We start from the raw sequence: 23369 nt of genomic DNA on the forward strand, positions 1-23369 counted from the left end.
ACCCAAAGAAAGTTCATGGGAGGATTTGAAAACCCTGGAGCAACTAAGCACAAAATTTAAACCAAACAAAAACACAAATTAGAACTTAAATAAACTTTCTTAAAATCTATGGCCAAGGAGATGCATAAATCAAAATCCTCAGGGAGCAATCAGGTCTCATTCCACAAACAGATGCAGAGGGAAAGAGGCATTTTTGAACAGCAAGGTGAGTACACAATGATGTGATACAGGGAAAATATTTAAAACAAACATCTCTGCTACAAAACACTGGGTCCAGTCCCTCAAGTTTCCTTGGAGCAGAGCTCAGGGAGTGGCTTCGGTCTCTGCCCAACAGGGATTTCATCCTCAGGAGGGGAAGGAGCAGCCAGCTCCTGCAGACGAATGCAAAGCGATGCATAGATCAGATTCCTCTCTGAAACCATACCCCGGGAAGGCTGGGGTGTTTAGCAATCAGCAACTCCTGGCTGAACTCTCCAGCTGGGAGCACGGGGAACGCAGTGCCAGCAGCTACTGACTCAGACTCTGAGAAGGTACATGGAGAAAAAGCATCCATGGGAAAAATGAGAGCGAGGGTCACAGCATTGGGATCTCGCTGTTTACGGAAAAATAGCGAAGCAGCAATCAATCCAAACCCAACCCAAACTGCGAGCACCAGTGAGACCAGCAGCACTGCCCTCCCCGGGCTGAGACTGAGACTGGGACCTGCCCAACGCTGGGCAGGGGATTTAAAGCTGCAGGTGGGTGTCAGGCAGAAAGTGCCAGAAAATCTGCACTGCTGAGAGTCTGAAAAGCCCCAGAGTTCGAGACAGACACAGTTAACAGGTCTGGCAGTGAAGGGTCAGCTGGTTCTCCACCAGTGGAACTGGTGTGTGCATTTCTCCTGGGAGGTCTGCTGTGAAGCAGATCTGTTGCTATCACTTGTTTTTTTTTTTTCTCTTGAAACAATGGAAGAACTGGTGTCAAGTTGTAATTGATGAGTTATAGGGAGAAAACTTAATACTTGGAAAATCCTATACCATAAATCAGCTTTTCCAGGCTACTTTTCAAAGCACTACAGCATCTTCCTGCCAAGGCAAACACTGCCACCACCAGGGTGGGGACTATCTCCTGGAGTCACTCTGGGAGCACAGATTTGGAAGGAAAATAGTTTCCAACTGCCTTAGATAAAAAAAGGTTTCCACAATTTCCAGAGCTGCTCAGCCTGCTCATGTGGACATTTCTCCAGCAAATCCAGCTGAATTCCAGTTTCCACCTGGGTTAGTTTTTAACTTCTCGCTGTTTGCCAGGCACCCTCCCCCTCCACACAGAGCGGGTTTTTCCTGTGAACACAAGATGGCCTCAAACCATTAGTGCAGCCTTTGCATAAAACACCAGCAAGTGCTGCTCAGAGACCTCCCAGCAGCCTCTCCCTGAGCTCCACAACCTCTCCACTCCTACTCCAGGCACTCCTGCTTCATCAGCGATGCCTCTCTCACTTATCTCCTGCCCCCAGAACAGTGAGGAGCAGGTTATCATCCCTGTGCCAAGGAGGACATGGTTCACACTGTTAAGCACCAGAGGGAAGTCCATGAAGTCCATCTCTCCTTCCTATTCCTTCCCCGCTCCCTCCTCACAGATGGAGTATGAGGGAAGCCTAAGAAATTACTGATGATTTTACCACAAACCGAGTGTTGAACTCTAATCTAACACCTCTGGATGGTACAGGAGAACAACAACGAGCTAGACTGTTTCCTTTCTTCAAGATGCTATCAAGGCAGAGGAGTATTTCCCATCTTTCAGAAGTAAAATTGCTCAGACTGAAAATTTTTGTAGCTCTCAGCACTTAAAAAAGAAAAAAAAATCAAGTTACAGACCCTTGCAAAAGACAACAATCTCACTGAGGAAGTCTGCTGGGAGACAGGGGATCCAAATGCTTTCCAAAGGTGCCCTGCTGTGCTCTGGGAGAATTAAATGCTGAGTACATGATCTACCACTTCCAAAGCCCACGAAATGAGATGGCCAGGGCAGAATCACAGAATATTCTGAGTTGGAAAGGACCCACAAGGATTGAGTCCAACTCTTCAGTGTTAAATCTTGTTGGTTCAACTGGTCATAATCCCACCAAGCCCAGTAAAGCCAAGCCTAGTCAGTGCCCCCCAGAGATCAGCCAAGTCTCATGGTCAGAGGATCACAGACATGCAGCTCTGTGCTAGTCAGGACAGAAATGCCCAGGGTGGAAGCTCTCTGGAAGGGCAGTTAGTGACAAAAAAATCCCACTGCCCTGCAGAACTCTGCATGCAGGCAGTGAGGGCCTGACTGTTCAGCTGCTTCAGCCTCTCTCCCTGCAGGGAATAAACCTCCAAAGCACTGAGGCCACTCTGCCTCTGTCACACCACATTGTGAATGATTCCAGGAGCGCAGTTTCCCCTTCACTGCTCCACCATCCACCTTGTCATCCCTCCTTTGCCATTCCTGCTCTCTCACCTAGCCTGACCTGCTCTGGAGAAGCCCTGAACCAGCAGCAGGACTCAGGACAAGGTCAATTCTGTGACAGTGGCTCACGCATCACCCAAGGAGTGAACGCTGGAGTTTCTGCAGCCTGGGAAGCCAAACCTGCCTTTTTTCCTTCTTCTTTTACTTCGCACTACTTGAAGGGAGGTATAAATCTCCTGGCTACAACCTGGCAGTCTGGGCAGCAGGCCACACAGAAATCCAAAGCTTCCTTTAGCTGCACCGCGTTTCCTTCTCCCTGAATACCTGGAAGCAGCCAGTGCCTACATTTATTAACTCCTGAAAGCAGCTGCCTTCCTCCCACACCGCTCAGCTTAGCTCACCTGCTATTTTGATGTTCAGGTTTGCATCCAGGAGGAGATTTTCTGCCTTCAGATCCCTGTGGACTATGTTACGACAGTGGCAGAAGTTGACAGCAGCCACGATCTGCTTGAACTTTCTCCGGGCTTCCTTCTCGGCCATGCGCCCGTGGGCCACCAGGTGATCTGTGAGGAGAAGGAGGACACAGGGTTATGGACACAGGGGCTTCTCATGCTCGTGGGGAGAGCTGGGGAGGTGGGAACTCCGTGGGCACAGCGTGGGCACAGTGTGGTTTCCAGCTCCAGCAGCAGACACAAGCAGGGATCGGACACACCGCCGCCAACCAGTCCTCGTCTGGGCTGGCTCTGAGTGAAAGGCTTTGAATTAATTCTATATAGAGGACAGCTGAGGGGATGCCTGGAAAATGAGACCTGTTCTGTACACGAGTGCAAAGGTTTTCAAATCTTTTTCTACATCAAAATAAAAATGGAGCTTTTCCAGCCTTTGCCTTCAGTCAGACCCCAAGCCTTGTACCACATCACCGTGAGAGGTGCAGCTTCCTGGCCGTGTGCCATCCTTCCTTCTCCCTGGCTTTTCACAGGAAAACTAGTTTTTGGTCTTTGTTAGTCTTTGGTCTAACATGCCTTGAAGATAACTCCTGCTGGAACCAGCGAAGTCCCAGGTAGCCACAAGCAGCTGCTCACCTCAGCTCTCCAGCCAGCACAGCCACCACCAGCTGCAGGAGGGCTTTAACATCCTCCCTCTCTGTGCATCGATGCAACAACATCCTTGCGAAATCCAAGAAAGCATTTCATTATAAAAATGGAGCTGGCCTCCACTACGGAAATCTGAGCACTCCCAAATATTTTGCTGAAAGCCTGTACTCTCACTCAAAGGTAGTGTTTGTTGCCAGCTGGGCTTTCCTTGGAAGCCAGCACTGCACACACGGACAGGAAAAGCCTCTCCAAGAGATCACAAAGGCAGGCACACAGCAGTGACCCAGCTGAAGTTAATCCACTTAAAACCTGGAAGCACCAGGCCCACAGAAGCCACTTGTCACTGTCCCACAAGTAGGGATGGACAGGCAGGAGACAGGCAGCAGGAAAGGCAGAGAAGGGAAGCCTCACTTCAGGAGGTTGTAACTCCTTGGTGGGGCCATCCAGCTGGCCTCAAAACATCTCTGGCCAAAATTAGGCTGAAATGATTCACATCCCTCCCTAAACTCCATTAAACCGGGGGCTCAATACAGATATCTGTTCTTGAAGATAATAACAATAAATCACTTGTGCAGGTTTCTCATCAGGTGGTTGTGTTTTTCCCCAGTCACCCATTCATTAAAATACCTGCGACATAATTGACTTGCAGTAAATACTAATTACTAAGATCCATCAAAGCAGTTGTGCTGCTCCTGACTGCACAGCAACCTACTTCTGCCTTTGCCCACTCATGTTGTGCAACAGACTCGAGGTGTTTTTCAAAGAACTTGTCAATTAACTCTTGTTCATGGGATAAACTTATTCCATAAGCAAATCTGAACCAGGGCTGGAGAAGGAAAACCGTCACCAAGTCAAATCTGACCCTCAGAGTGACCATCTCAAATTGCCCCATCGTATTTCATTAAGGCATTTGCATGGTCATAAATTTGTTACCCTAAGGAGACTGACAGCAGAGCACAGCAAGGGCTGCTCCAATTTAAGCCACTGATCAACAGGTAATAGCTCAGCTCCTAAACAAGGTCATTCACACCTTCTGCTCCCTTGGGATTCGGGAGCCAGCCTGTCCGTACAGCAAGTGCCCTTGAAACAAAGCACAAGGCTCCAATCTCTCAGCAATTTCCGAAATATTTCAGCAATTCTCCTGCAGGCAAGAAAGCAAACGCAGCTACTGCAGCAGGTGTCTTTCTGCAAGGCTCTCCTAAGTGTATTTTTGCCCAAACCAAGTTCACCAGTCCCGGCACAGCCGGTGACACCCGCGTTCAGTGCTGGCACTTGGGGCACCCCACGCCTCTCACCCAGAAAACTCTGCTGCCCCTCTGCCCAGCCAGTCCTGCTTAGGCTGAAAAAAGCCCTTTTTAGGTTAGGCATGAAACTTCACTTTTGGAGAAGAACTGGGAGCGGAGGCCCAGGCTCTGCACGTAGGCACCGCGCTCTGAGCCCACTGACATTTCTGCACCAGCTCCAGAGGAAGGACACAAACAATGAGGCTACAGAATACTTCACATACCACCAAGGGCAACTGTACGCCAAAATTAACCATTGAGAGCTTAGTCTGCACAAACCTCCCATGCAGTGGAGGCTGCAGAGCTGACCTGGGTGTTGAGCTGGGAGCCAGCAGCGTGCTGTGAGCGTGCAGAGCACCCAGAGCCGCGGCCGGGCTGTGCCGGCAGCATCGTGGGATGCTCCTCTGGGTGTCCTCCAGAGGGGAAGGAATGCATCATTTCATTGCACAACCCTCACAGGCACCACTCACTGCTCTCTGGACTTATATGAGGCACCTGACGCTGCTCTCTGTGTTAAAAAAAACCAATCCAACCCTACACTGAGGAAAAATCACCCTTGGTTCAGAAAGCCCTGACACACAAGTTTCCACTCCCCGCCTCTGGACAGACGCCTCGTGCTTTTAAAGCTGCTTTCTGTCTGGAAAACAAACGCTGATGAAGCTTCACATCTCCTCTGTGTGGTGGATTAAGTCACATTTCCAGTGAATTTGGTGACCTTGTGATGTCAGAAGCAGTCTGACCTTCTAGAGATGGGCACCACAACATTGTTTAATGTGTCTGCCCAGTCCCTGCTCACAGAGCTCGGGGCAGTGAGGAGACAGGGCAGACGTGGTAACCACATCAACCAGATGATACTTTTCTAAATTTCCTGTGATTTTTTTGTTAATCAACCAAGAAGCTATATTCAGTCAGTGAGGACTGCAGATTATTTACAGTTTTCATAGTAAACAGCTGAAATCAAACCAGATTTTTAGACTATATTCCATCTGACCTCAAAAAAAGACACTCGAGGGACCTGGAACAGAGACCACCCTATGTTTAAAAGGAGACATTCATTTCTTCATAATGTCAAACTAGCAACCCAACCACACACAAAACACGGACTGGGACAAAAATAACAATTTACATTTGGCTGCTCAAGCCCACAGCAAACCCAAGGCCTGTCCCCGGTCCCTGCGCGCCGCTACGCAAACAAAGTGAATTATCAAACCATTTCCAGTAAGAGCTGAATCAAAGACTCTTACGGCACGGCTTGGCCACAGAAGGAGCGCTCAGCCCTTTTACTGGAAGTTTGGATGAAGAGGTGGTGCAGCCCTCCCAGGTGCTGACCTGGGATCCCTGCAGAGCTCACACAGGCAGGGACAGCCCAGACACGCGGCCGGCACCGACTGACTGCGGCCACTTAGAGAAACCATTGCTCTTCCAGCTGAAAATTCTGACCTCTAGCACTGCCTGTGAAATACTGACAGCTCGTTGGTACTGTTTAAACCTTGGGAAGTTTTGAAAGCATCAGGGAAGCAAGTCAAGATGTGTTCCCTACAAAAACTTGCAGTGCACAACAGCACAATGCTGTAAGTCTGGTTCTGTGGGGCTGCACTCAGCCTCACCCTGGGCATTTGGCACCCAGAAAACCACAGCTGTCAGCCCCCCTTACCCTCCAGCACTACATTTTAAAGTCTGTGTCATGCAGGTGTTGAGACATGACCAACAAAAAGATTAAAGAGACTCAGCACGGGCCCATTTCACAGAGAACCCCCAGTGCCCAGTAAGAGGCACAGTGACAGTGGCTGCACTGCCCACACACAGCTCACATCCCATCTCAGCTGCCCTAGGAGGGACAGGCAGGTGAGGTTTCATCCAACAGGAGAGCCCAGCTGCAGCACTGCCATCGACTTTGTCTCCACCACACGAGGACGTGAGACCCTGCAGCGCTGGAGATGCGAGGACTGCAAGGAAACCTCCCCAGAATGGGCTCCTGTTTCCTCCCTGCAAATTGCTTCCGCTGTTGGAACAAAGTCTTAATGTCTCCTCAGGAAACCCTGAACACAAAAAGCTGAGACTTGAGTTTTCCCCTCTCTGCTCTCGCACTGAGGGCAGTGCCCAAAAATCCTCCAAACTGGGTAGAGAGGCGTGACCTCCTGGCTTGGGTCTGGAGAAGCCTCACACGACTGCAGAGCTGCCTGCTCCCAGCTATCAGCAAGGATAAAATGCTGGGCAGCAATATGGAAATTAGCCATGCTAATGAGCTGAATTTACTACAGCAGAAAATCTTTCAGAAAGCAATTAGGTTTTCACTTCGACTCACGCAGAAAGCTATTTTTGTAACCAAAGAATTCATTCCAAGTTTGTGTATGAGCTTGCACATAGCTTGCATTTAAAAAAAGACGAGCCCATCTCTGCCAAATTCAACAGAAGAGGGAGAAAAAGAAAAAGGAGATTTATACTTTTGTGTGGTGATACACACCCAGCGAACTCCAGGACATGTACAAGTGACTTTGCTGTGCACAGGAAGGCGAATTTCACAAGCCTTTGGAACTGCTGAGTGTGTCCAGGACCATGATTCATATTTGAATAAACAACTGGAAGGCTCAGCAACTCAGTTTTCCACCAGGCAATCCACACTTCCCAAACATCAGCTGTCACTTGCTTCCCCTTCGGCTGTCACCTTCTCAGGGAGAAATCCAAAGGACACGGACAAGAACCATCTACAGAGCTACTGAGGAACTGGTGGCAGTTTGTGGTGGCTGGAAAACAGCACTTTTCAGCTTTTATTTTCCTTCATCTGGGGCTTCTCTTGCTTCACTAAAAGCTTTGTCTTTTACTACAACTCAGGTTCTGCTCCAGAGAAATGAGAAGTGAAATCAAAAGTGAATCTTCTGCAATGACTGACGAGGACAGGGGGAGTGTTCCCAGGAATTGACAATCCATGTGTGACTGTCCTTACTTCCTTGACTGAAGCTAATTCAAGCACACAGGATTTTCCCCATTTTTGGAGGCTCATTTTGGCAAAGCCAATACAGACCAATGTTGCAAAATCCTGACTCCATCACCCAGCACAAAATTCCAGTGTACAAGTGAATTCCTATTTCTGTAAGTTTTGTTATTGTTCACCAAACAAATGAATAAATCAGGCCAGAGTTTTTTCAGTTGTGCTGCACAGATACTTTTTTCCCTTTCAAGAACAGCTCCTGTGGTCAAGAACACTCAGCCAAAACTCTCTGGGACAATGGTGCTTGGAAGGGATGTAACCAATGCTTACTAAGACAATGTCAGATATCAAAAAGAAAAGGTAAGACATGGTATTGAGTACAAAACACTCCACACTGCAGGACTGCCTGTTTCTTTGAAACCTACTGACACAGCCCAACAGTTCCACAATCATCAACAAGGTTCATATAACTTGCTGGGAAGCAAAGCACTCAGCAACACTAAAATCCAACTGCACGACAATTTCCAACATCTTTAATCCCAAAGTGAGCATGAAAGAGGAGCAGCACCACCTGTCAATGAAACCCAAAGAAGAAACAGAGGTTATGGGGGTTATTTTTCCATCGAGTTGGTCTCATTTATTCCTTTACTCCTCTTGTCAATGGAAAGTTTGCAGGCTGAAGGGCACCTCTTGGCTGAAACAAGAGAGTGTGGCAGCTATTTTCAGTTTACTGTAGTTGACCAAGTGCATTATCTGATTAAAGAATGCAATAAATGTACTTACCAAATATTTCCCCTCCACTGGCATACTCTGTCACCAGATAAATCATCCTCTCCGTCTCCATAACCTGCACACAAGGACAGAGAAGTGACACATAAGGAGACTGCTGAGTACAACGAGAAATAGCTCTAAAACCACCTTCACTCCTTCTGGAACACACGGAACTGCTTCCATCAAACCCAGACTATCACCTTCCCGTGCCCCAGAGCCATGCGCAGGGTGGAGCTGGGGACAGTGAGGATGAACCAGCAAGTCTCAAACACTAAATCTGTAACTACGAAGAACATTTCACCTGCACCTTCCTCCTCCTGTTCTGTTTCCCCTCCCTTTAATATTTGCTCCCCAGTCTTGTCCTGTTCCAGCAGCCTGGGAGACTTCTCAGGGCTGCTACCCTGCTCTTCTCCCACCCTAAACAAAGCCAAGCCACAAGTGTCACCTCTTCAGTATCACATCAAAGCTTTAGATGGAATGAAACCATTTAAAAAGGCTGTTTGGACAAAAAAACAAAACCAAAAAAGGTTTCATAAGTAAGCTTGCAAAGAAGCACTCCCTGAGTACCATGAAAGTGCCACAGTCCCTGTAAGCATCTCACACATGGTCTGGCCAAAGGAGCTAAACATTAACCTTTGTCATTTCTACTCAGTTTTAACTCTTTGGAGTCCAAATACATATTCATATCTCTCAAGCACAGATGGGAAACGGAGTCCTTTATTCCTCTGCTCCCATCACTCTGCCTCACCCTCCTGACAGAGGGGCACAACCTGTGTAAAGGGCAGACCACGTGGCTTCTGCCTCTGCGGCTTTTGTTTGTAGACCAAAAAAAAAGTCAAACAAGCTGGAAAAAAAGTCTGCAAACAATATTCAAAAGCAAGTCTGCTGCCAGTATTGATCCCCTTCCAGGAAAGAGCTGAGCAGATCAGCAGGGCCTGGGGGTCACAGGGAGCTGGGCAGGGAGAGGAGAGCTCAGTCCTGCTCCCGGGTGAGATGCAGGCGCTCCCTTCAAGTGAGAAGGGGAACCTGCATCCGGTTTCGACTGGGAAGCTGAGCAGCACACAATGGCCATAAACAAGTGGCAGGAGGCCAGCCCACAGCGGAAGCACCATGGCCCAGAAAAGAGAAGGATTAGCTACACTTTCCCCCTGCCCCTCCAATCAAAGCACTTTGAGACCCTGAAAACATAAAGGGCCTTCCCAGTTCCATGCAGAAGGAACAGAGGGACAACCCTGGAGAAAATCCTGCTGCACAGCGTGGAGTCAGGGATGGAAACTCCATGGCAGAGTGCTCCTACCTGGTACAGTCTGATGATATGTGGGTGGCAAAGCATCTTCATGATCTGAACTTCTCTAAATATCTTCTTCAGGTTCTCTTCATCCAGCTGAGTCTTATCAATGATCTTTATTGCAACCTGGCAGAGGAGAAGCAGAAGTGGAGTTACTGACCCAGCTGCATTATCCACACAGCACCAGGGCTGATAAACCCCAGCAGGGATGGGAATGGGGGGTAGTGTCAGGCTTCTAACAATTGAGGTATTTATTTATCTGTTTCAAGCCAGAAGTGCTCTGTAACGCTACACTAATAGACTTTAAACAAGTCTAAGTGCTTCCAGTCCGCCTCTCTCCAGTCCCCAAGATTTTCCCTCCACCTCCCCGGTGCTGGCAGCTCCCAGCTCCTTTGGGCATGGACCAAGGTAGAACCACCAGACTCCAAAGGCAGAGACACTTCTGTGCTAACAACCACCTGTCCTCAGGTCCCCTGAGCACCCTGCTTCACCCACACACAGACAATAAGGAAGGGAATCTTTTCTGGAATGCCGGAATGAACAGGAGAGAAAAGGCAGAGTGAAACCTTGATGGAGAAAACAGCTGAGCGAAAAAGCTGCTCTGCCTGGCAGAGGAACATCTGCCCTGCTGCTTCTAAATCAAATTTCAGCCTTAACTATCTTCCTCCCCACCACAAAACGCCCCTAGGAGCGAGCAGCTCCAGTCTCGGGATTTGTGGGATGAATTACCATCCCCCAGCAGGTTTTTCACTCGGAGATGGCTCTCCCTGGGAAAAGAGCCACTTTTACAAATCTCCTGGTTGCTTTGCTGGAGAGCCTACTTTACACAAGTCCTGCCCAGGAAGGCTGCAGGATCATGCAAAGGCCTGGGGAAGGGCATGCAAAGCAGCACTGCCACAAAAACCACTGAGGAGCACAGCCAGAAAGATCTGACACAGAAATGCTCAGCTTTTCCCAGAGCCCAGAGCTCAGTGGGGACAAGGACAAGTGCTCTGTGCTCAGCAGTGTGCCAGGGCCATGGGCACAAACCCACAGGGGCACACGACCCAAACACATGTCCCTCTCCTAGTGCCAGCCCCAAGGGCAGGGCTGAGGGATGCTCTCACAGGCACACACACAACCAAACAAAAGCAGCTTTAGATCCTTTAAGGGAATCTTTCTTTAAGGGAACAATCTGAAGCACATGAAAATTAAGCCCCATATTTTATGATCAAATCCCTGCCAGAGCAATAACCGCCCCGCATGTGAGCAGAACCCAGCAGAAACCCGAAAAGGCACCCAAGTACAATAAGCTGTTTCTTTCATTTGAAACCTTTAATTCAGAGTGCAGGAATGCTTCCAGCCTTCCAAGTCACTGAGCATGCTTCCTACAGCAGGAGCGGGAGCTGAACGGCAGCCAGGTCTGGCACTCGGCGCTGGGAGCTGCTGGCAGGAGAGGGCTGGAGCTGAGGCACGAGGTGAAACGGCAGCAGGGGCTGCCAGGCACCGGGGCTGTGATTAATGGGGTGCAGAGCCCCGGGAGCAGCCCGGCGCAGGACCCACGGAGCTGCGCCGCACAGAGCCCAGCACAGCGCCCGGGAGCGGGCTGGGACAGTGGGAGAGCCAGAGGGGCATTGGGGAGCACTCTCCACATGCTTTTCACCCAAGGTTTTCCTGCAAGAACGGGCTTTTGTAAAGTTTGAGCATAAATATACATAAAAGCTAAGAGACGCTTCCTCCGAGAGCAAAGCCAAGATGTCTACCCAGAGCCATGAGTCATTTTCGGGCCCAAAGACGTAAATGAAAATCCACAGATCTGGAGTATTCCGAAGCTCCTTACTCATTCCCAGCTCTATATTTGCTCTAAGGAACTCTCATTTCCCAGCTTAATTATATGGCTCGAGCTGACACTCTCGGCCAAGTTCAAGTTATGTAGAGCATCTGATTGCACCCAGCTTAGTCAGTAAGGCCAGACACAACAGAAGTGAATTCCTCTGGTTTTCCCTGATAACCCGGGGCAGGGAGGACCAGGCTGCCACCTCCCCTGTCCCCTTGTGACGCTGCGGGAGTTACACGTGGTGAGTGAAACTCCACACCCACAAGACACACAATACCTGGATGGGGAGCAAAGCAAGACAAACAGCACTCAGGAGATGTTCTTCTTGAGAAGGATCTCACCTTGAGCTCAGCCAAGCAGCCCCAAACCCAAAGCCACCCTCAGGAGTTATGCGGAGGAGAGACCTGAAGGGGTTTCTTCCAAGTGTTTTCATTCCACACAAATGCCTCCAGCAACTGATGCAACATGAAAGGCAAAAGTCTCCTGAAAAATCCTGGGGAAAGCACCTCGTGCTCCAGTTTCAGGAAATGCAGAGCTTCCTCAGGAGCCTGCGAGGGTGGGAGGAGGAAATCCCCTCTGCGCTGGGCAGGAGGACAGCAGGGAATTTCAGGGATGGGGGCTGAGGTTCCACCCGGGGCTTTGCAGGGGAGCTGCACTTGCTTTGTTCCACAGCTTTGCTCTTTGGGTTCATTTGGAGCATCACTGTTTTTCCAGAGGGAAGGACTGGTTTTAAGGTTTTCCAGAGCAGACCAGGTTGGTTTCTCCATTCCTGCATTGCCTAGCTGGCTAACATTCTCCCTTCCCTTGAAAGATGGTTTGGGATTTCAACACAAAAGGGACTGGCTGAGGTTCTTGGGTTGCACCAGCCACCCTGACTCCATCTAAAGCTCAAGGGATGGCCACAATGAATTCAGCCCTTTATTTTATTATTTCTTTATTGATTGGAGATTATAAATTGGAGAAAAACAACCAAACAAAAGATCTTTAGTATCTTTAAGGGAACAGCCTGAAGCACATGAAAACGAACCTTCATATTTTATGATAAAATCCTTGCCAGGGTGATAACTGCCTTGCCTCCAAATATATATGTATATAAATTATTTATTATTTATGCAAAAAGAATCCGTTTCAGGTAGTTAAAATAAACCCCAAACCCCAAAATCAAGTGCATTCCCTCATGCTTATGAACACCACATAAAATAGAGAGGAAGACTAAACATTAAGTAAAGCACAAAACTCAGGCACAAGTAGAAGTGGAAGAAAACCATGATCTAAATTCTCAAACAATGAAATACTCTAAAAAAGGACTCAGAGAAATTAACTATTCTTTTATCAGAAGTTAATGAAGCTTACAGGCAGGAGGATAAATGCCAAGCCTGGAGCATGCATGCTGCTACCAATTAACAAAATGTTCCCGCCACTTGTAAACAGTTCATTTATTCCTTCTTGCATCCAAGTAAAACTTGCACTAGTAATTTGAGGAAGGAATTGTTATTTGGGAGAAATGACAAGTTGCTAAAAACAAATTGGGGGAGAGGAGGTCAGGTGTTCAAACTGACACCTGCAGGTCCCTGTGGAGGCCCTGCTCTCTGAATCCAGGTAGTTTGTCCATTGTTTTCCCAGGTTTTTCCTCTCTTGGTGCACCTCAGCCGAACACTGCTCTGTAATTCCTGCCATCCCAAAGCTGTGCTGAGTGTCTGTGCACAGCAGGAAAAGCCTTGTGGGGAGGAGAGGAAATTTCAACCCCATGACAGCAGAAGGGGTAGTTGGGAAGGAGGGACACTGAAACTCTGGAAGGACAAAAGGGAGCACACACTTCTCCCTGGTATCAGCACACCCCACTGCATCCCACGGGAGTCAGGAGGGACAGCAGGCACATGCTGGGCCAAGTTGGCTTCAGTGCACCCCAAAATGCTCAGAGGTGTGAGCTCCTGGGGAGGAGCCCAGGCTGCTCCTCTGCCCTGGGCACCGAGCACTTCCTTCAGCCCAGCACTTGACAATTCTTGCTCTCAAACTCACAGGATTCTCCTTAAGTTCCCCAAGTGTAACATACACAACAGTATAAATTCCTATTTTGCTCTGAGATACCAGATTTTTAAATCTGGCAGCCACCAGGGCTAAATACGCCAAGGTGAGGGGCACTGAAAGGAGGCACAAGGCTTGGAGTAGGAGAGAGGAGAGTAACAACTTGCAGGAGTTAAAATTTATATGGAGATTTTGTTTCTCAGCTGAGTGTGGACAATAATCCAGACAGACTTCCTTGAATCCACAGTGCCCTGCCAACAGGAAGGGCAAGGAGCTGCTGGGTGCCCGGGCGGATGGGCAGGGAGAGGACAGCCACTGTGCCCTGCACTGCTCCAGCTGCTTGGAAAGGCTCTGCGAGAGAAAGAAGTGGAAGCACAGTCTGTTTTCAGTGGAAAGGAGCCATGGGACACTGCTTCCTTTTATTTCTGTGCTGTGAACAAAGGAACAAGCCAGAGACCCTGGCCTGAGCTAAAATCTCCTCCTTCATGCCATGTATCTACTTGGATCTAATTACAATTCAATGATTAATAAAATTTCTTGCATGAGTGATCATTCCATAAAGAAATCACCTTTTCCCTTTCAGCTCAGTTGTTTCTGCAGTGGCCTGAGTGAAAATCAGAAAACCCCAATTGTTCCAAAAGGAGTCCCTGTGCTCAGTCTGACTGGTGAGCTCTGTAAAAGTGTAATTATGGCAGTGGCATTCCTGTAAATCAGCACGGATCTCCTCCACGGAATGGGAGCCAACAGATGGCACCGGCAAACCGACTGCATTCAGAAAATCAACATGTTTATTTGGGAGCAAGACATTTCCTAGAACTGTCCCGGGGAGTCCTCCTGCTCCAGATTCCTCCTGGAGAATGTTCAGTAAACAGTCCCTGGGTGTCCCCTGCCATGGACGGAGGTGTCCCTGCAGCTCTCCCGTGTCACCCCGAGGGCGCACGGCAGACTGCAGCCACAGAGAGCTGGCACCAGAGGGGTCTCTGAATAAACAAATCAACCTGGAGAAGGCTCATCCACCCGAATTCCTCCTACATTTGCAGTCAGCAAAGGAGCCCCCTCCTCTCTGTCCACTGCAGCCTTACTGGGCTGACAGCGTGAGCTGTCAGAGGGGCTGACAGGGAACAACTCTTCCCAGCTGCTCCTGCCTGCCACAAGCACTTGGGAAGCTCGGGAACACGGCCTGTTTGGATTAAGCAGCTGCTGGAGGGGTAAAAACCACTCCTGTAAGCAGATACCAGAGCTGCACAGGGGAACTCCAGCACCAGAGACCAGAATTACAGCGGAGAAGGGCAAAACCAGAGGGATAAGGAAGTACACGCTGGAGATACGAATATGAGCCACACACAGAGGCACTCGACGGGCATATGGGCACAAGGCTGTGATAAAAACACAGCGTGAAGCCCAGGCTGCTGCAGGTCGTGTCCTTTTCGGGAGCTCGGCTGGGTGGATGTCACTCCCCAGCAGCGCCGTGCCTCCCTATGGACCTTGCATGGCAGAGGCACATGTTTCTCAGGCAAGCTGTCAGCACAAGCCTGCTAGTGTGCTTGGGGTCACCAAAGTGAGCCCTCCCCATGCAAACAGGCAATTTGTACAGTTTTTAGTCATAAGAAAGTGCTTGACAAAAAGGAAGCACTGGCACTGCTGATTCCCAGACTTCTCTTGGCAAGCTCGTGGGTAACACAGGGGCATCTCCCCCTCAGAATTAACTAACCAGCAGCACCTACCTAAGTCAAAGTGATACAGCAAATAAAACTAGGCCAGTCTGCAGCAACATCAGTGGCTTTTGGAGGTGGCACAAATGCAAATATTGGCAGCAACTGAAAGCAGGAAACTGTGGACGAAGATGTGCACAGAGAAGCTGCATTTGCTCAGGAAGGAAGTTCTCACCTTGTCCACATCCCTCTGCACAATCAATGCAGGGACTTGTGTCTTGCACAAGGTGAAGAAAATACTGATGGTGTTATGAGAAAAGTCAATACATCCAAATCCTCTTGGCTGGCTGCAGTGTTAATACCCGGCTTGTGTGAGCGCCGTGCTCTGCCTTGACCTTTCCTTGTCCCAGAGGGAACACAGCTGGAATTTCAGTGGCCAAAGCACAAACCCCACATTCACATCCACGCTCAGAGAACCAGCTACACCCAGGTAGAGAAAATCATCATTTCAGGGCCTGCACAGCAGCTTACAAATATGACAGGACAGGAAGGTCACCTACAGAACCCCCAAGGATTCCAGCCTTTATCTGTGCTGCATTCCTCCTTTCCCAGTCCTGGACTACCCTATGCCAGCAGCTGCAACTTCTCTTTTGCAACAGAAGCCATCAAAAAGATCCAAGAGGTGAGTGACCCCCATGTGACACTCGCTGCTTCACTGCAGCAGCCTCAGTACCAGTTCAATGGTGGCTTAACCCCAAATGCAAACTCTTTCCCATTCTGGAGGCTGCAAGGGATGAGATGACAGGTGAATTCTGCCATGTTCAGCCACAGCGAGGGAGAACTAATGTCCTGCAAGCCACGAGCAAGCTTGGTCACATTGCTAGAGCTCTGCTTGTCACACTCACCTGGATGCCAGGTCCCAAACCCTTCTCATTATTTCTTCACCTGGGGCAACAGCGGGAAACAACAGAGACTTGGAGTCACCTGCCCTGGCTGACAGACACTGCACCAGAGCACGCTGAACAGCACCAAGGGCTTTGGGATTGCAGAGAAAGGCACGGGAAAGGGAGCTGGAGATGCCAATTAGATAAACAAACCATCCTGGTGCACGGAGAACCTCCTGCTGCAAACGGGAGGTGCTGCGAGGGCGAATCCTCACCTCAGGCTGCAAACACAGACCCGGGAAGAGGCCGGGCACAGGGACAGCCCACAGCACTCCACAGGCCTGGGAAGAGCCTATCCAGGATGTATGGAATTACCACATATCCCCACAAAACCTGATGGCTGCTCAGCAAGTTCCCTGGGCTTCAGGCTGACCAAGACTCAAGAGGACCAAGCAGCGACTGAGGAGGTCAGCCATCCACAGCTTAAGCACAGGAATCCCTTAAGCTACACCATATCTACTTCTAGCCCTTATCCTTCTTAATGCAAAAGATTTCCAGAGCTTCTTAAAGTTCTGGTCAGACACTGAATCTCCTGGTCCCTGCCAGTGCTGCCTTTTTCTCCTGGGCTACAAGAAGAGACTCCACAGGACTGAGCTGAAGGCAGAGCAAGTCTGAGCACAGCAGAGTGCAGGTAGCCACACCTAACCACCTCAAACACCGCCCGGGACAGCCACACCATTCCTGTCTGCTGAATTCCACAGCCCTCACTACGTGCCGTGTCTGCATTCCCACTGACCTCCCTGTCTTTTCATTCCACACTCTGCTACAGGATAAAACCCCTCCAGCCCCAACAGCTTCAGCTGACATTTATGCCAGTAATTTGTTTTTAGTTCAGAAGCCTTGTAAAATTCCTGTAATGCTTCCCAGATGCAAGGCTGAGAATTTCACAGGAGTCAGAACGTGAATTAGAGGTGGTATGGAAAATTATTTATCCCGGTGAGGACAGACAAATGACAGCCCACAGTGAGTCCTGCTACCCTGAAACACACCCCCATGTCCATCCACAAAGAGCAGGCACCAAGAGCTGCCTGCCCGGGAGGTCAGTTCATCAAACTCCTCCATACCTGCACTGTAGACGCAGAATGTCTAAAAACGAGCAGTAAAAATCAGCTTATGCCAAAGGAAGAGAGGCTGAGGTAAAAGGCAGGCTGTAAAAGCTCCTGCTTGTGGCATTAGCAGGAATTCTAGTGGGATGTAGCAGGGCAATGGTGAGGGGAAGGAATGAAGGCTGAGCCCTGAACACGGCTGTGCTGACAGTCTGCAGCACTACCTCCATGGCTTCTATGCAAATTAAAAGCACTCTTGGCACTTACTACACAAAGACTGCACTTGATAATTAAAACCGGTTTTTAAATGCACTTAAACTAGTGCAGAAGCTCATGGAGGTGCATTTAAATCGATGCAAGCTGGTTAACTAACAAATTTGCTGTGAAAAAGCAGAGCCTGGTCACGTAAGCTGTGTTTGGCCAAGGAGGCTCAGATCCAGCCCCAGTGACAGCAGATGGGAACGCTGCAGTTCTGCTCAGGCCTGACTGGGCTCCTGCTTGAGCTACAGCTTGGCCTCCCTGCAGGCAAGCAAAGCCAAGAGGTGAATCAAATTCTGGGAGGACACTTGCCCACCTTGGTCCCCTTCCAGTCCAGGTGACCAGTTCAAACCACTTGCTTAATTGCTCTCCCCTCAATTGAGGCACTGCAGCCTAAACATGCCATGAGAACAGATACAGTTCAGTTTACCAGCATCTTGAGTACCCATTTGTCAGTATTATTTCAGGAGATGTCAGTTGAACACTGCAGCCGACCTCCATGCAGGACTCTGCCTCCAGAGCTCTCCTGAGGTTGCCACTGAATCATTTAAAGAATCCCAGAATCACTGAGATTGGAAAAGCCCTCTGAGATCACTGAATTCAACCTGTGCCTGATCCCCACCTTGTCACCAGCCCAGAGCACGGAGTGCCACATCCAGTCCCTCCTTGTGCAGCTCCAGGGATTCCACCTCCTCCCTGGGCAGCCCCTTGCAATACCTGTCAGGAATTGGTAGAGAATGAGAGGGTCTCCCCGAGCCTCCTTTCCTCCAGGCTGAGTCCCCCCAGCTCCCTCAGCTGCTCCTCATGCCTTACTCTCCAGCCTTGGAGAGAGTTGCTTAGCAGCAGAGTTTTGGAAATGTGCTTGCACGCAGGAAGAAATCTGTGACAGCAGGAGATGCATCAGGAATGCTGCTGTGGAACAGAGCCCCAGCAGAGACCGTCCCCGAGAGCAGAGGGGCCATGAGACAAGGAGATGACCTGCCAGCCTTCATGGGAAAGGCCTGGCTCAAACAGCAAGACAGGTCTTTAAAAAGCTGACAGGATATTACAGCAAGCAGGTTTTCAGAGTGTTATACAAAGTTCCCTGGATTGTCATTTTGCTCTAATTCAGTCGTGACCTAAAAATGCAAGTGACAGGGAAAAATAGTGCATTTCAAGTACAGAGTGTGCAGTTAGAGGCAGGTTTGAATTACTGGATTATAAAATAACGAAGCTCGGAAATAAGGAAATTTAGAAGCTGGTGTGCATGAAGTGATGTGTTGAGAACACACTGTACGTTAGGGCTTGGGGTTTTAAAGCAATGCTTATCCTGCAACAAACACTACCTGGACCAAGAGGTCTCCTGGGAGGAGAGGAAATGCCTCACCTCACTTGTGTCTAACAGCTATGGAGCACCAAGCACTGGTGCAGCACAAGTTCAGGGTAGCTAATTTTGATGGCAGAAAATGGCTATTTTTTAATGACAAAACCAACACACGCAGCAGGAGCGCCCTTGGCTGGGCTCCCCGGCCTGCCGTGCTCCACAGAAATCCTCCTGCTGTAAACTGCATCCTGGGAAAGCACCTGGCACTGCACCAGGATGCGCAGCACAGTCACTTTTGGGCTGGAAAAGACCTCCAGGATCATCGAGTCCAACCTGTGCCCAATCCCTCCCTTGTCACCCAGCCCAGATCACTGAGTGCCACATCCAGTCATTCCTTGGACGTCTCCAGGGATGGGGACTCCAAACCTGCCTGGGCAGCCCCTTCCAATATTGAACAATCCCTTCTGTGAAGAAATCCCTCCTGATGTCCAACGTGACCCTCCCCTGGCACAGCTTGGGGCTCTCAGGTCCTCTCATGCAGTTGCTGGTTGCCTGGGAGAAGCTGCCAGAGCCACAGGGAGCCTTTGCACCGGCTTCCAGTTGATTTCCTGAGGCTCCGTAAGGGTTAAAGCCAAGGACTTCTGGAAGATATTAAGCACCAATGTCTTGGCTTCCCCTCTGCAAACAGCAACGAGCTCCAGAGGAATCTGTCATCCCATATAACAATCCCTTTCACTCAGCCCGCAGCCCGCTCGCTGCTCCTCGCCGCAGCCGCGCGCGGTGGTGGCTCCGTGCTGGGCTCCTGCCCCGGGTCCTGCCCACATTCCAGGGGGGACGCCGGGCTCTGCAGCAGTGCCGGCATGCACGGGAGCTGCAGCGGCATGCACGGGAGCTGCAGCGGCATGCACGGGAGCTGCAGCGGCATGCACGGGAGCTGCAGTGGCATGCACGGGAGCTGCAGCGTGCACGTACATTGTGTGCAGCTGCATGCACTGGTGTAACAGCTCCTGGTTCAAGGAGAAGCTGCAGGAGCGTTCAATACCACGCTGGGATCTCCACACAAAATCTGAAGTGACAGATCAGATGGAAGGAATCACTGTCCTCCTCAAATGCCATCAGTCCATTTGGGAATATGGGATTCTGGGCTCTCAAACAGACTTGCACAGATATTTTCCTAACCCTGTAAGTGTTGGGGCTTTTCTATATCAAAGTCAAACTAGCTGGATATTCAAAACAAACCAAAAGCAACAGCCGCTCACTTGCAGAAAAGGAATTTTTTTCCCAACATCTAAGATTTCAAATTCATCAAATGCCTTTTTTTTCAGTATTTATGATTTCCATGTGCATCATCCTGCTGCTGGCAGAGACTGCAAACACTGCTCCCTTGCCAGCACCTGAAATCACAATTAGGAGGTGACACCATCACCTTTAGTTCTAGGATTATTTTCAAGGTGCCAATTGCATTAACACTACGGGACCGGAGCACGCTGAGCGGGAAAGGGCCGAGATTTTGCCAGGGAAGTGAGGAATAAAGCAGGATGCCAGATCGAGATGATACACGGAGGAATTTTTAGACGCTGCGTTTGCAGCAGGAGCCTTTGTGCATTTGCCACGATCAGATGGCAGTTTCTATGGGAACAAACAAGCAGTGGCCCTGTCACAAGATGTCTTGTAGAGACACTGATGAAGGCTCTGAGTCTCAGGAAAGTTTCTCGTGCTGCAGTGCAGCCTGGCTGAGACTCCAGCTCGGGATATCAGCTTGGGAGGCAGAACTATCAGGATACACCCGAAGTATTTTCAGTACAAACTCAGTGCAGTTGTTACACTCACAATTTTGAATCCAGCCTTTGTGTGGATATAAAGGTTTTGAAGGCTGCAGTTTGCCTCTCAGACACTCCTCCATCAATAATGATGTTTGTTACGTGCCACAAAACCCAGTCACTGGAGTCTGTGTTGGGCTCCAAAAGCAATAGAAATGATCAAACTAGTGAGACACTCTTTTTTAGCTTCAAACATCAGAATTTTCATCAGTCACAAGACTACAGCAGAAAGCAATTTTCTTCTCAAAACCACTGCTTCTATTTACCATCCCCACCCTTTAATTTAATTAAAAATCCTTCAATTAGCTGATTTAGGGAGGGTTAATGTTATTGTCAGGAAGACCGGTTCCCCTGGGCCTGAAAACAACTGTGGCTGCCTCCAGCCCCCGATTACACAGAACATTTTCAGACTCAAAGGTTCCCGAGTATAACCACCCCTCACTCCAGAACTGTTATGAAATGGAGTGGAAATTTTTAGAAAGAGAAGCCAAAAGTGAAACTGTGAGGAATGCAGGCTTCAACACATTAACCCTCAACAACCAAGATAAACCACATCCAAGCAATGGAGAGTCCCTTCCTCACCCTTATCTTGCCCAGGCTTTGCAGGAGAGGCAGAGCAGATTGTGGCAGCTTTAGTACACGATTTACCCCCAGTTAGGTGGGAGAAGCACTGGCTGCCCCCAGCCCCCTGCCTGCCCTCAGCAGAGTTTATAACAGCACAAAGGAAGATGAAAGGTTGGCAGCTTGGGTCTGATCATGAAGTCTGGCTTAAAATAAACTGATGTTCTGCGGTGGTATTACCTGAGTGAAGGCAGAAATTCCCTCACTTTTAGCAAGGGGGGATCAGGGAATCTCACTGCAGCTTGCTGAGGACAAAATACCCTTGCAGTCACTTCCATTAAGACCTCCCAGTGATGTCAGAACACAGGAGCTGCCTCTTGGAACTTCAGGAAGTTTCTGCTCCCCCCCAAACCACAAAGATTTGCTTGAAATTTGAATTTGTTTCATAACAAAGCAAGCTTGACAGAAGAATCTCCCACAGCAGTAGCTGCACAGACCAACTTGTTAAAGCATCACCTTTCACTTGGGCACGGAACGGAATTACAACACTAGAGAAGCCTACAAGACACTTCCAACAAGAGTATCTGATTTCCCTTATCAGCAGAAATGACTTAAACCCACAGATTACGCACTCAGGAGCTGAAAACCTACTTCAAAGCCAAAGCATGACCCAGCCTGGGCTCTCAGGGCTGCTCTCAGGGCACAGCACGGTGTGAGCAAAAGGGCACCCAGACACTGCCCCATGCCAGGGCTGCCAAAGGCACCCCGGAGCCCGGCTCACACCCAGGGCAGCGACCTGTGACAGAGCCTGGGTGCTCCTCCACGGCAGAGGATGGGCCTCGGGCTCAGGATTCACCTTCTGTGCAAGCTGCGCTCTCAGGAGTGAACTCAGGTCTGGACGGGGCGTCCCACTAATCACCCCAGCGAGGCTCCCAAATGTCACACACGGCCATTAGCCCCGGGCTGGTGACAGCACGTGGCAAAGGGCCAAAGATCAAACAGCAATGGGTGTCACTCTGATCCCTGCTGCTCCATCTACGCAAATCAAACTTGTTCCTGGTGCCAACAGGCAGCACCAAGGGCTCAGGTGCCCGGAGACTCCGGAGGGAGATCCTGCCCTCGGCACCAACACAGCCCTCACGTGTGACAAGGAACCACGGCTGCCACCAGCTCTCCTCAAAGCAGGGGACAATGGAGTATTTTTGGAGCACAGACACTGCTATTTTGAAAGCACTTCAGCGCTGTAGTACCCAAATTCTAATTGTGGCTGCTGCTTTGCTTTGCCACCATAAATCCTGTTCCGAGGGAGTAAGACAGCAGCCAATACATGAGCGTAGGCATTGCACAACTGGGCTTCTACAGGCACTTGGTGTGAAGAATAATGTTCTTAAAAGATTTAATTTCTAGGGAATGTTTAAATACTGAAGAGTAAACACTGAGTCAGAGACATGCACTAAATACAGGTAAATGCAGCAGGGGCACGTGGAAGCAAAGCCACAGCCTGGAATTCTCTCAATGCCTCTCCTTGTACATGGGCAATTCAGGGCCCACAGAGGACAAAGCCTCTTTCATATGTGCTGAAACTGCAAGAAAACAAAAACCAAACAAATACAGCCAACCTACAGATCCGTTTAAGGGTCTTAAAGCAAGTCTGCAGCACACAGTTTGGCGTGTCTGAATTCTGGGTGTTTGAGCCGTCCTGCACACACAAAGCCCGGGTCAGGCAGTGAGCACTCACAGCTCACGGGACCACTGAGCAGCAGCAGCACAGAGGAGATGGCCCCTGGCCACTGCAAATGCCTGGGGAACTGCTGTGCATCTCTGGGAGTGCACCAGGGCCTCTCACCAGCACTGCTCCCCTCCACACACACACACCAAGCTCAAAATACATCGCTTTTCCCTCATCACAGTATTTCATACTTCTTCCAAGCAGCAGGTCAGGACTTGCTGCACCAGGACACTGACCACACGTTTCCATTTGCTTTCACTAGAACAAAAATATTTACTTTCACAAGCACAAGCTGATGTGCTGCTAAATCATTTCACTTAGCCTAGACCTAACAGTCCAGTGAGAGCCATGGAACAGCAGAAGAACTACGTATTAAGGTAACTCTCCTGTGCCAACAGCCACAAAACAGAGATGTGTTTTCCTTGTGCACACAGCCCA

At 49.5% G+C, this 23369-nt stretch overlaps 1 protein-coding gene across 8 annotated transcripts in view; it reads right to left on the reverse strand.

The window, feature by feature from the left end:
* SIK3 (SIK family kinase 3) overlaps nucleotides 1-23369 on the reverse strand; it is a 70178-nt gene that overhangs the window by 24247 nt on the left and 22562 nt on the right. For all 8 annotated transcript variants that reach the window (XM_063417671.1, XM_063417667.1, XM_063417670.1 and 5 more), the window contains exons 2-4: nucleotides 9787-9903; nucleotides 8502-8565; nucleotides 2814-2975 (exon numbers count right to left, since the gene is read on the reverse strand). In XM_063417671.1, the coding sequence (XP_063273741.1) occupies nucleotides 2814-2975; nucleotides 8502-8565; nucleotides 9787-9828 (268 nt within the window). In that variant the 5' untranslated portion in view covers nucleotides 9829-9903. The remainder of the gene's footprint in view (nucleotides 1-2813; nucleotides 2976-8501; nucleotides 8566-9786; nucleotides 9904-23369) is intronic.

Source organism: Prinia subflava, chromosome 22 (genome assembly GCF_021018805.1).
Source record: "Prinia subflava isolate CZ2003 ecotype Zambia chromosome 22, Cam_Psub_1.2, whole genome shotgun sequence".
Classification (NCBI taxonomy): domain Eukaryota; kingdom Metazoa; phylum Chordata; class Aves; order Passeriformes; family Cisticolidae; genus Prinia; species Prinia subflava.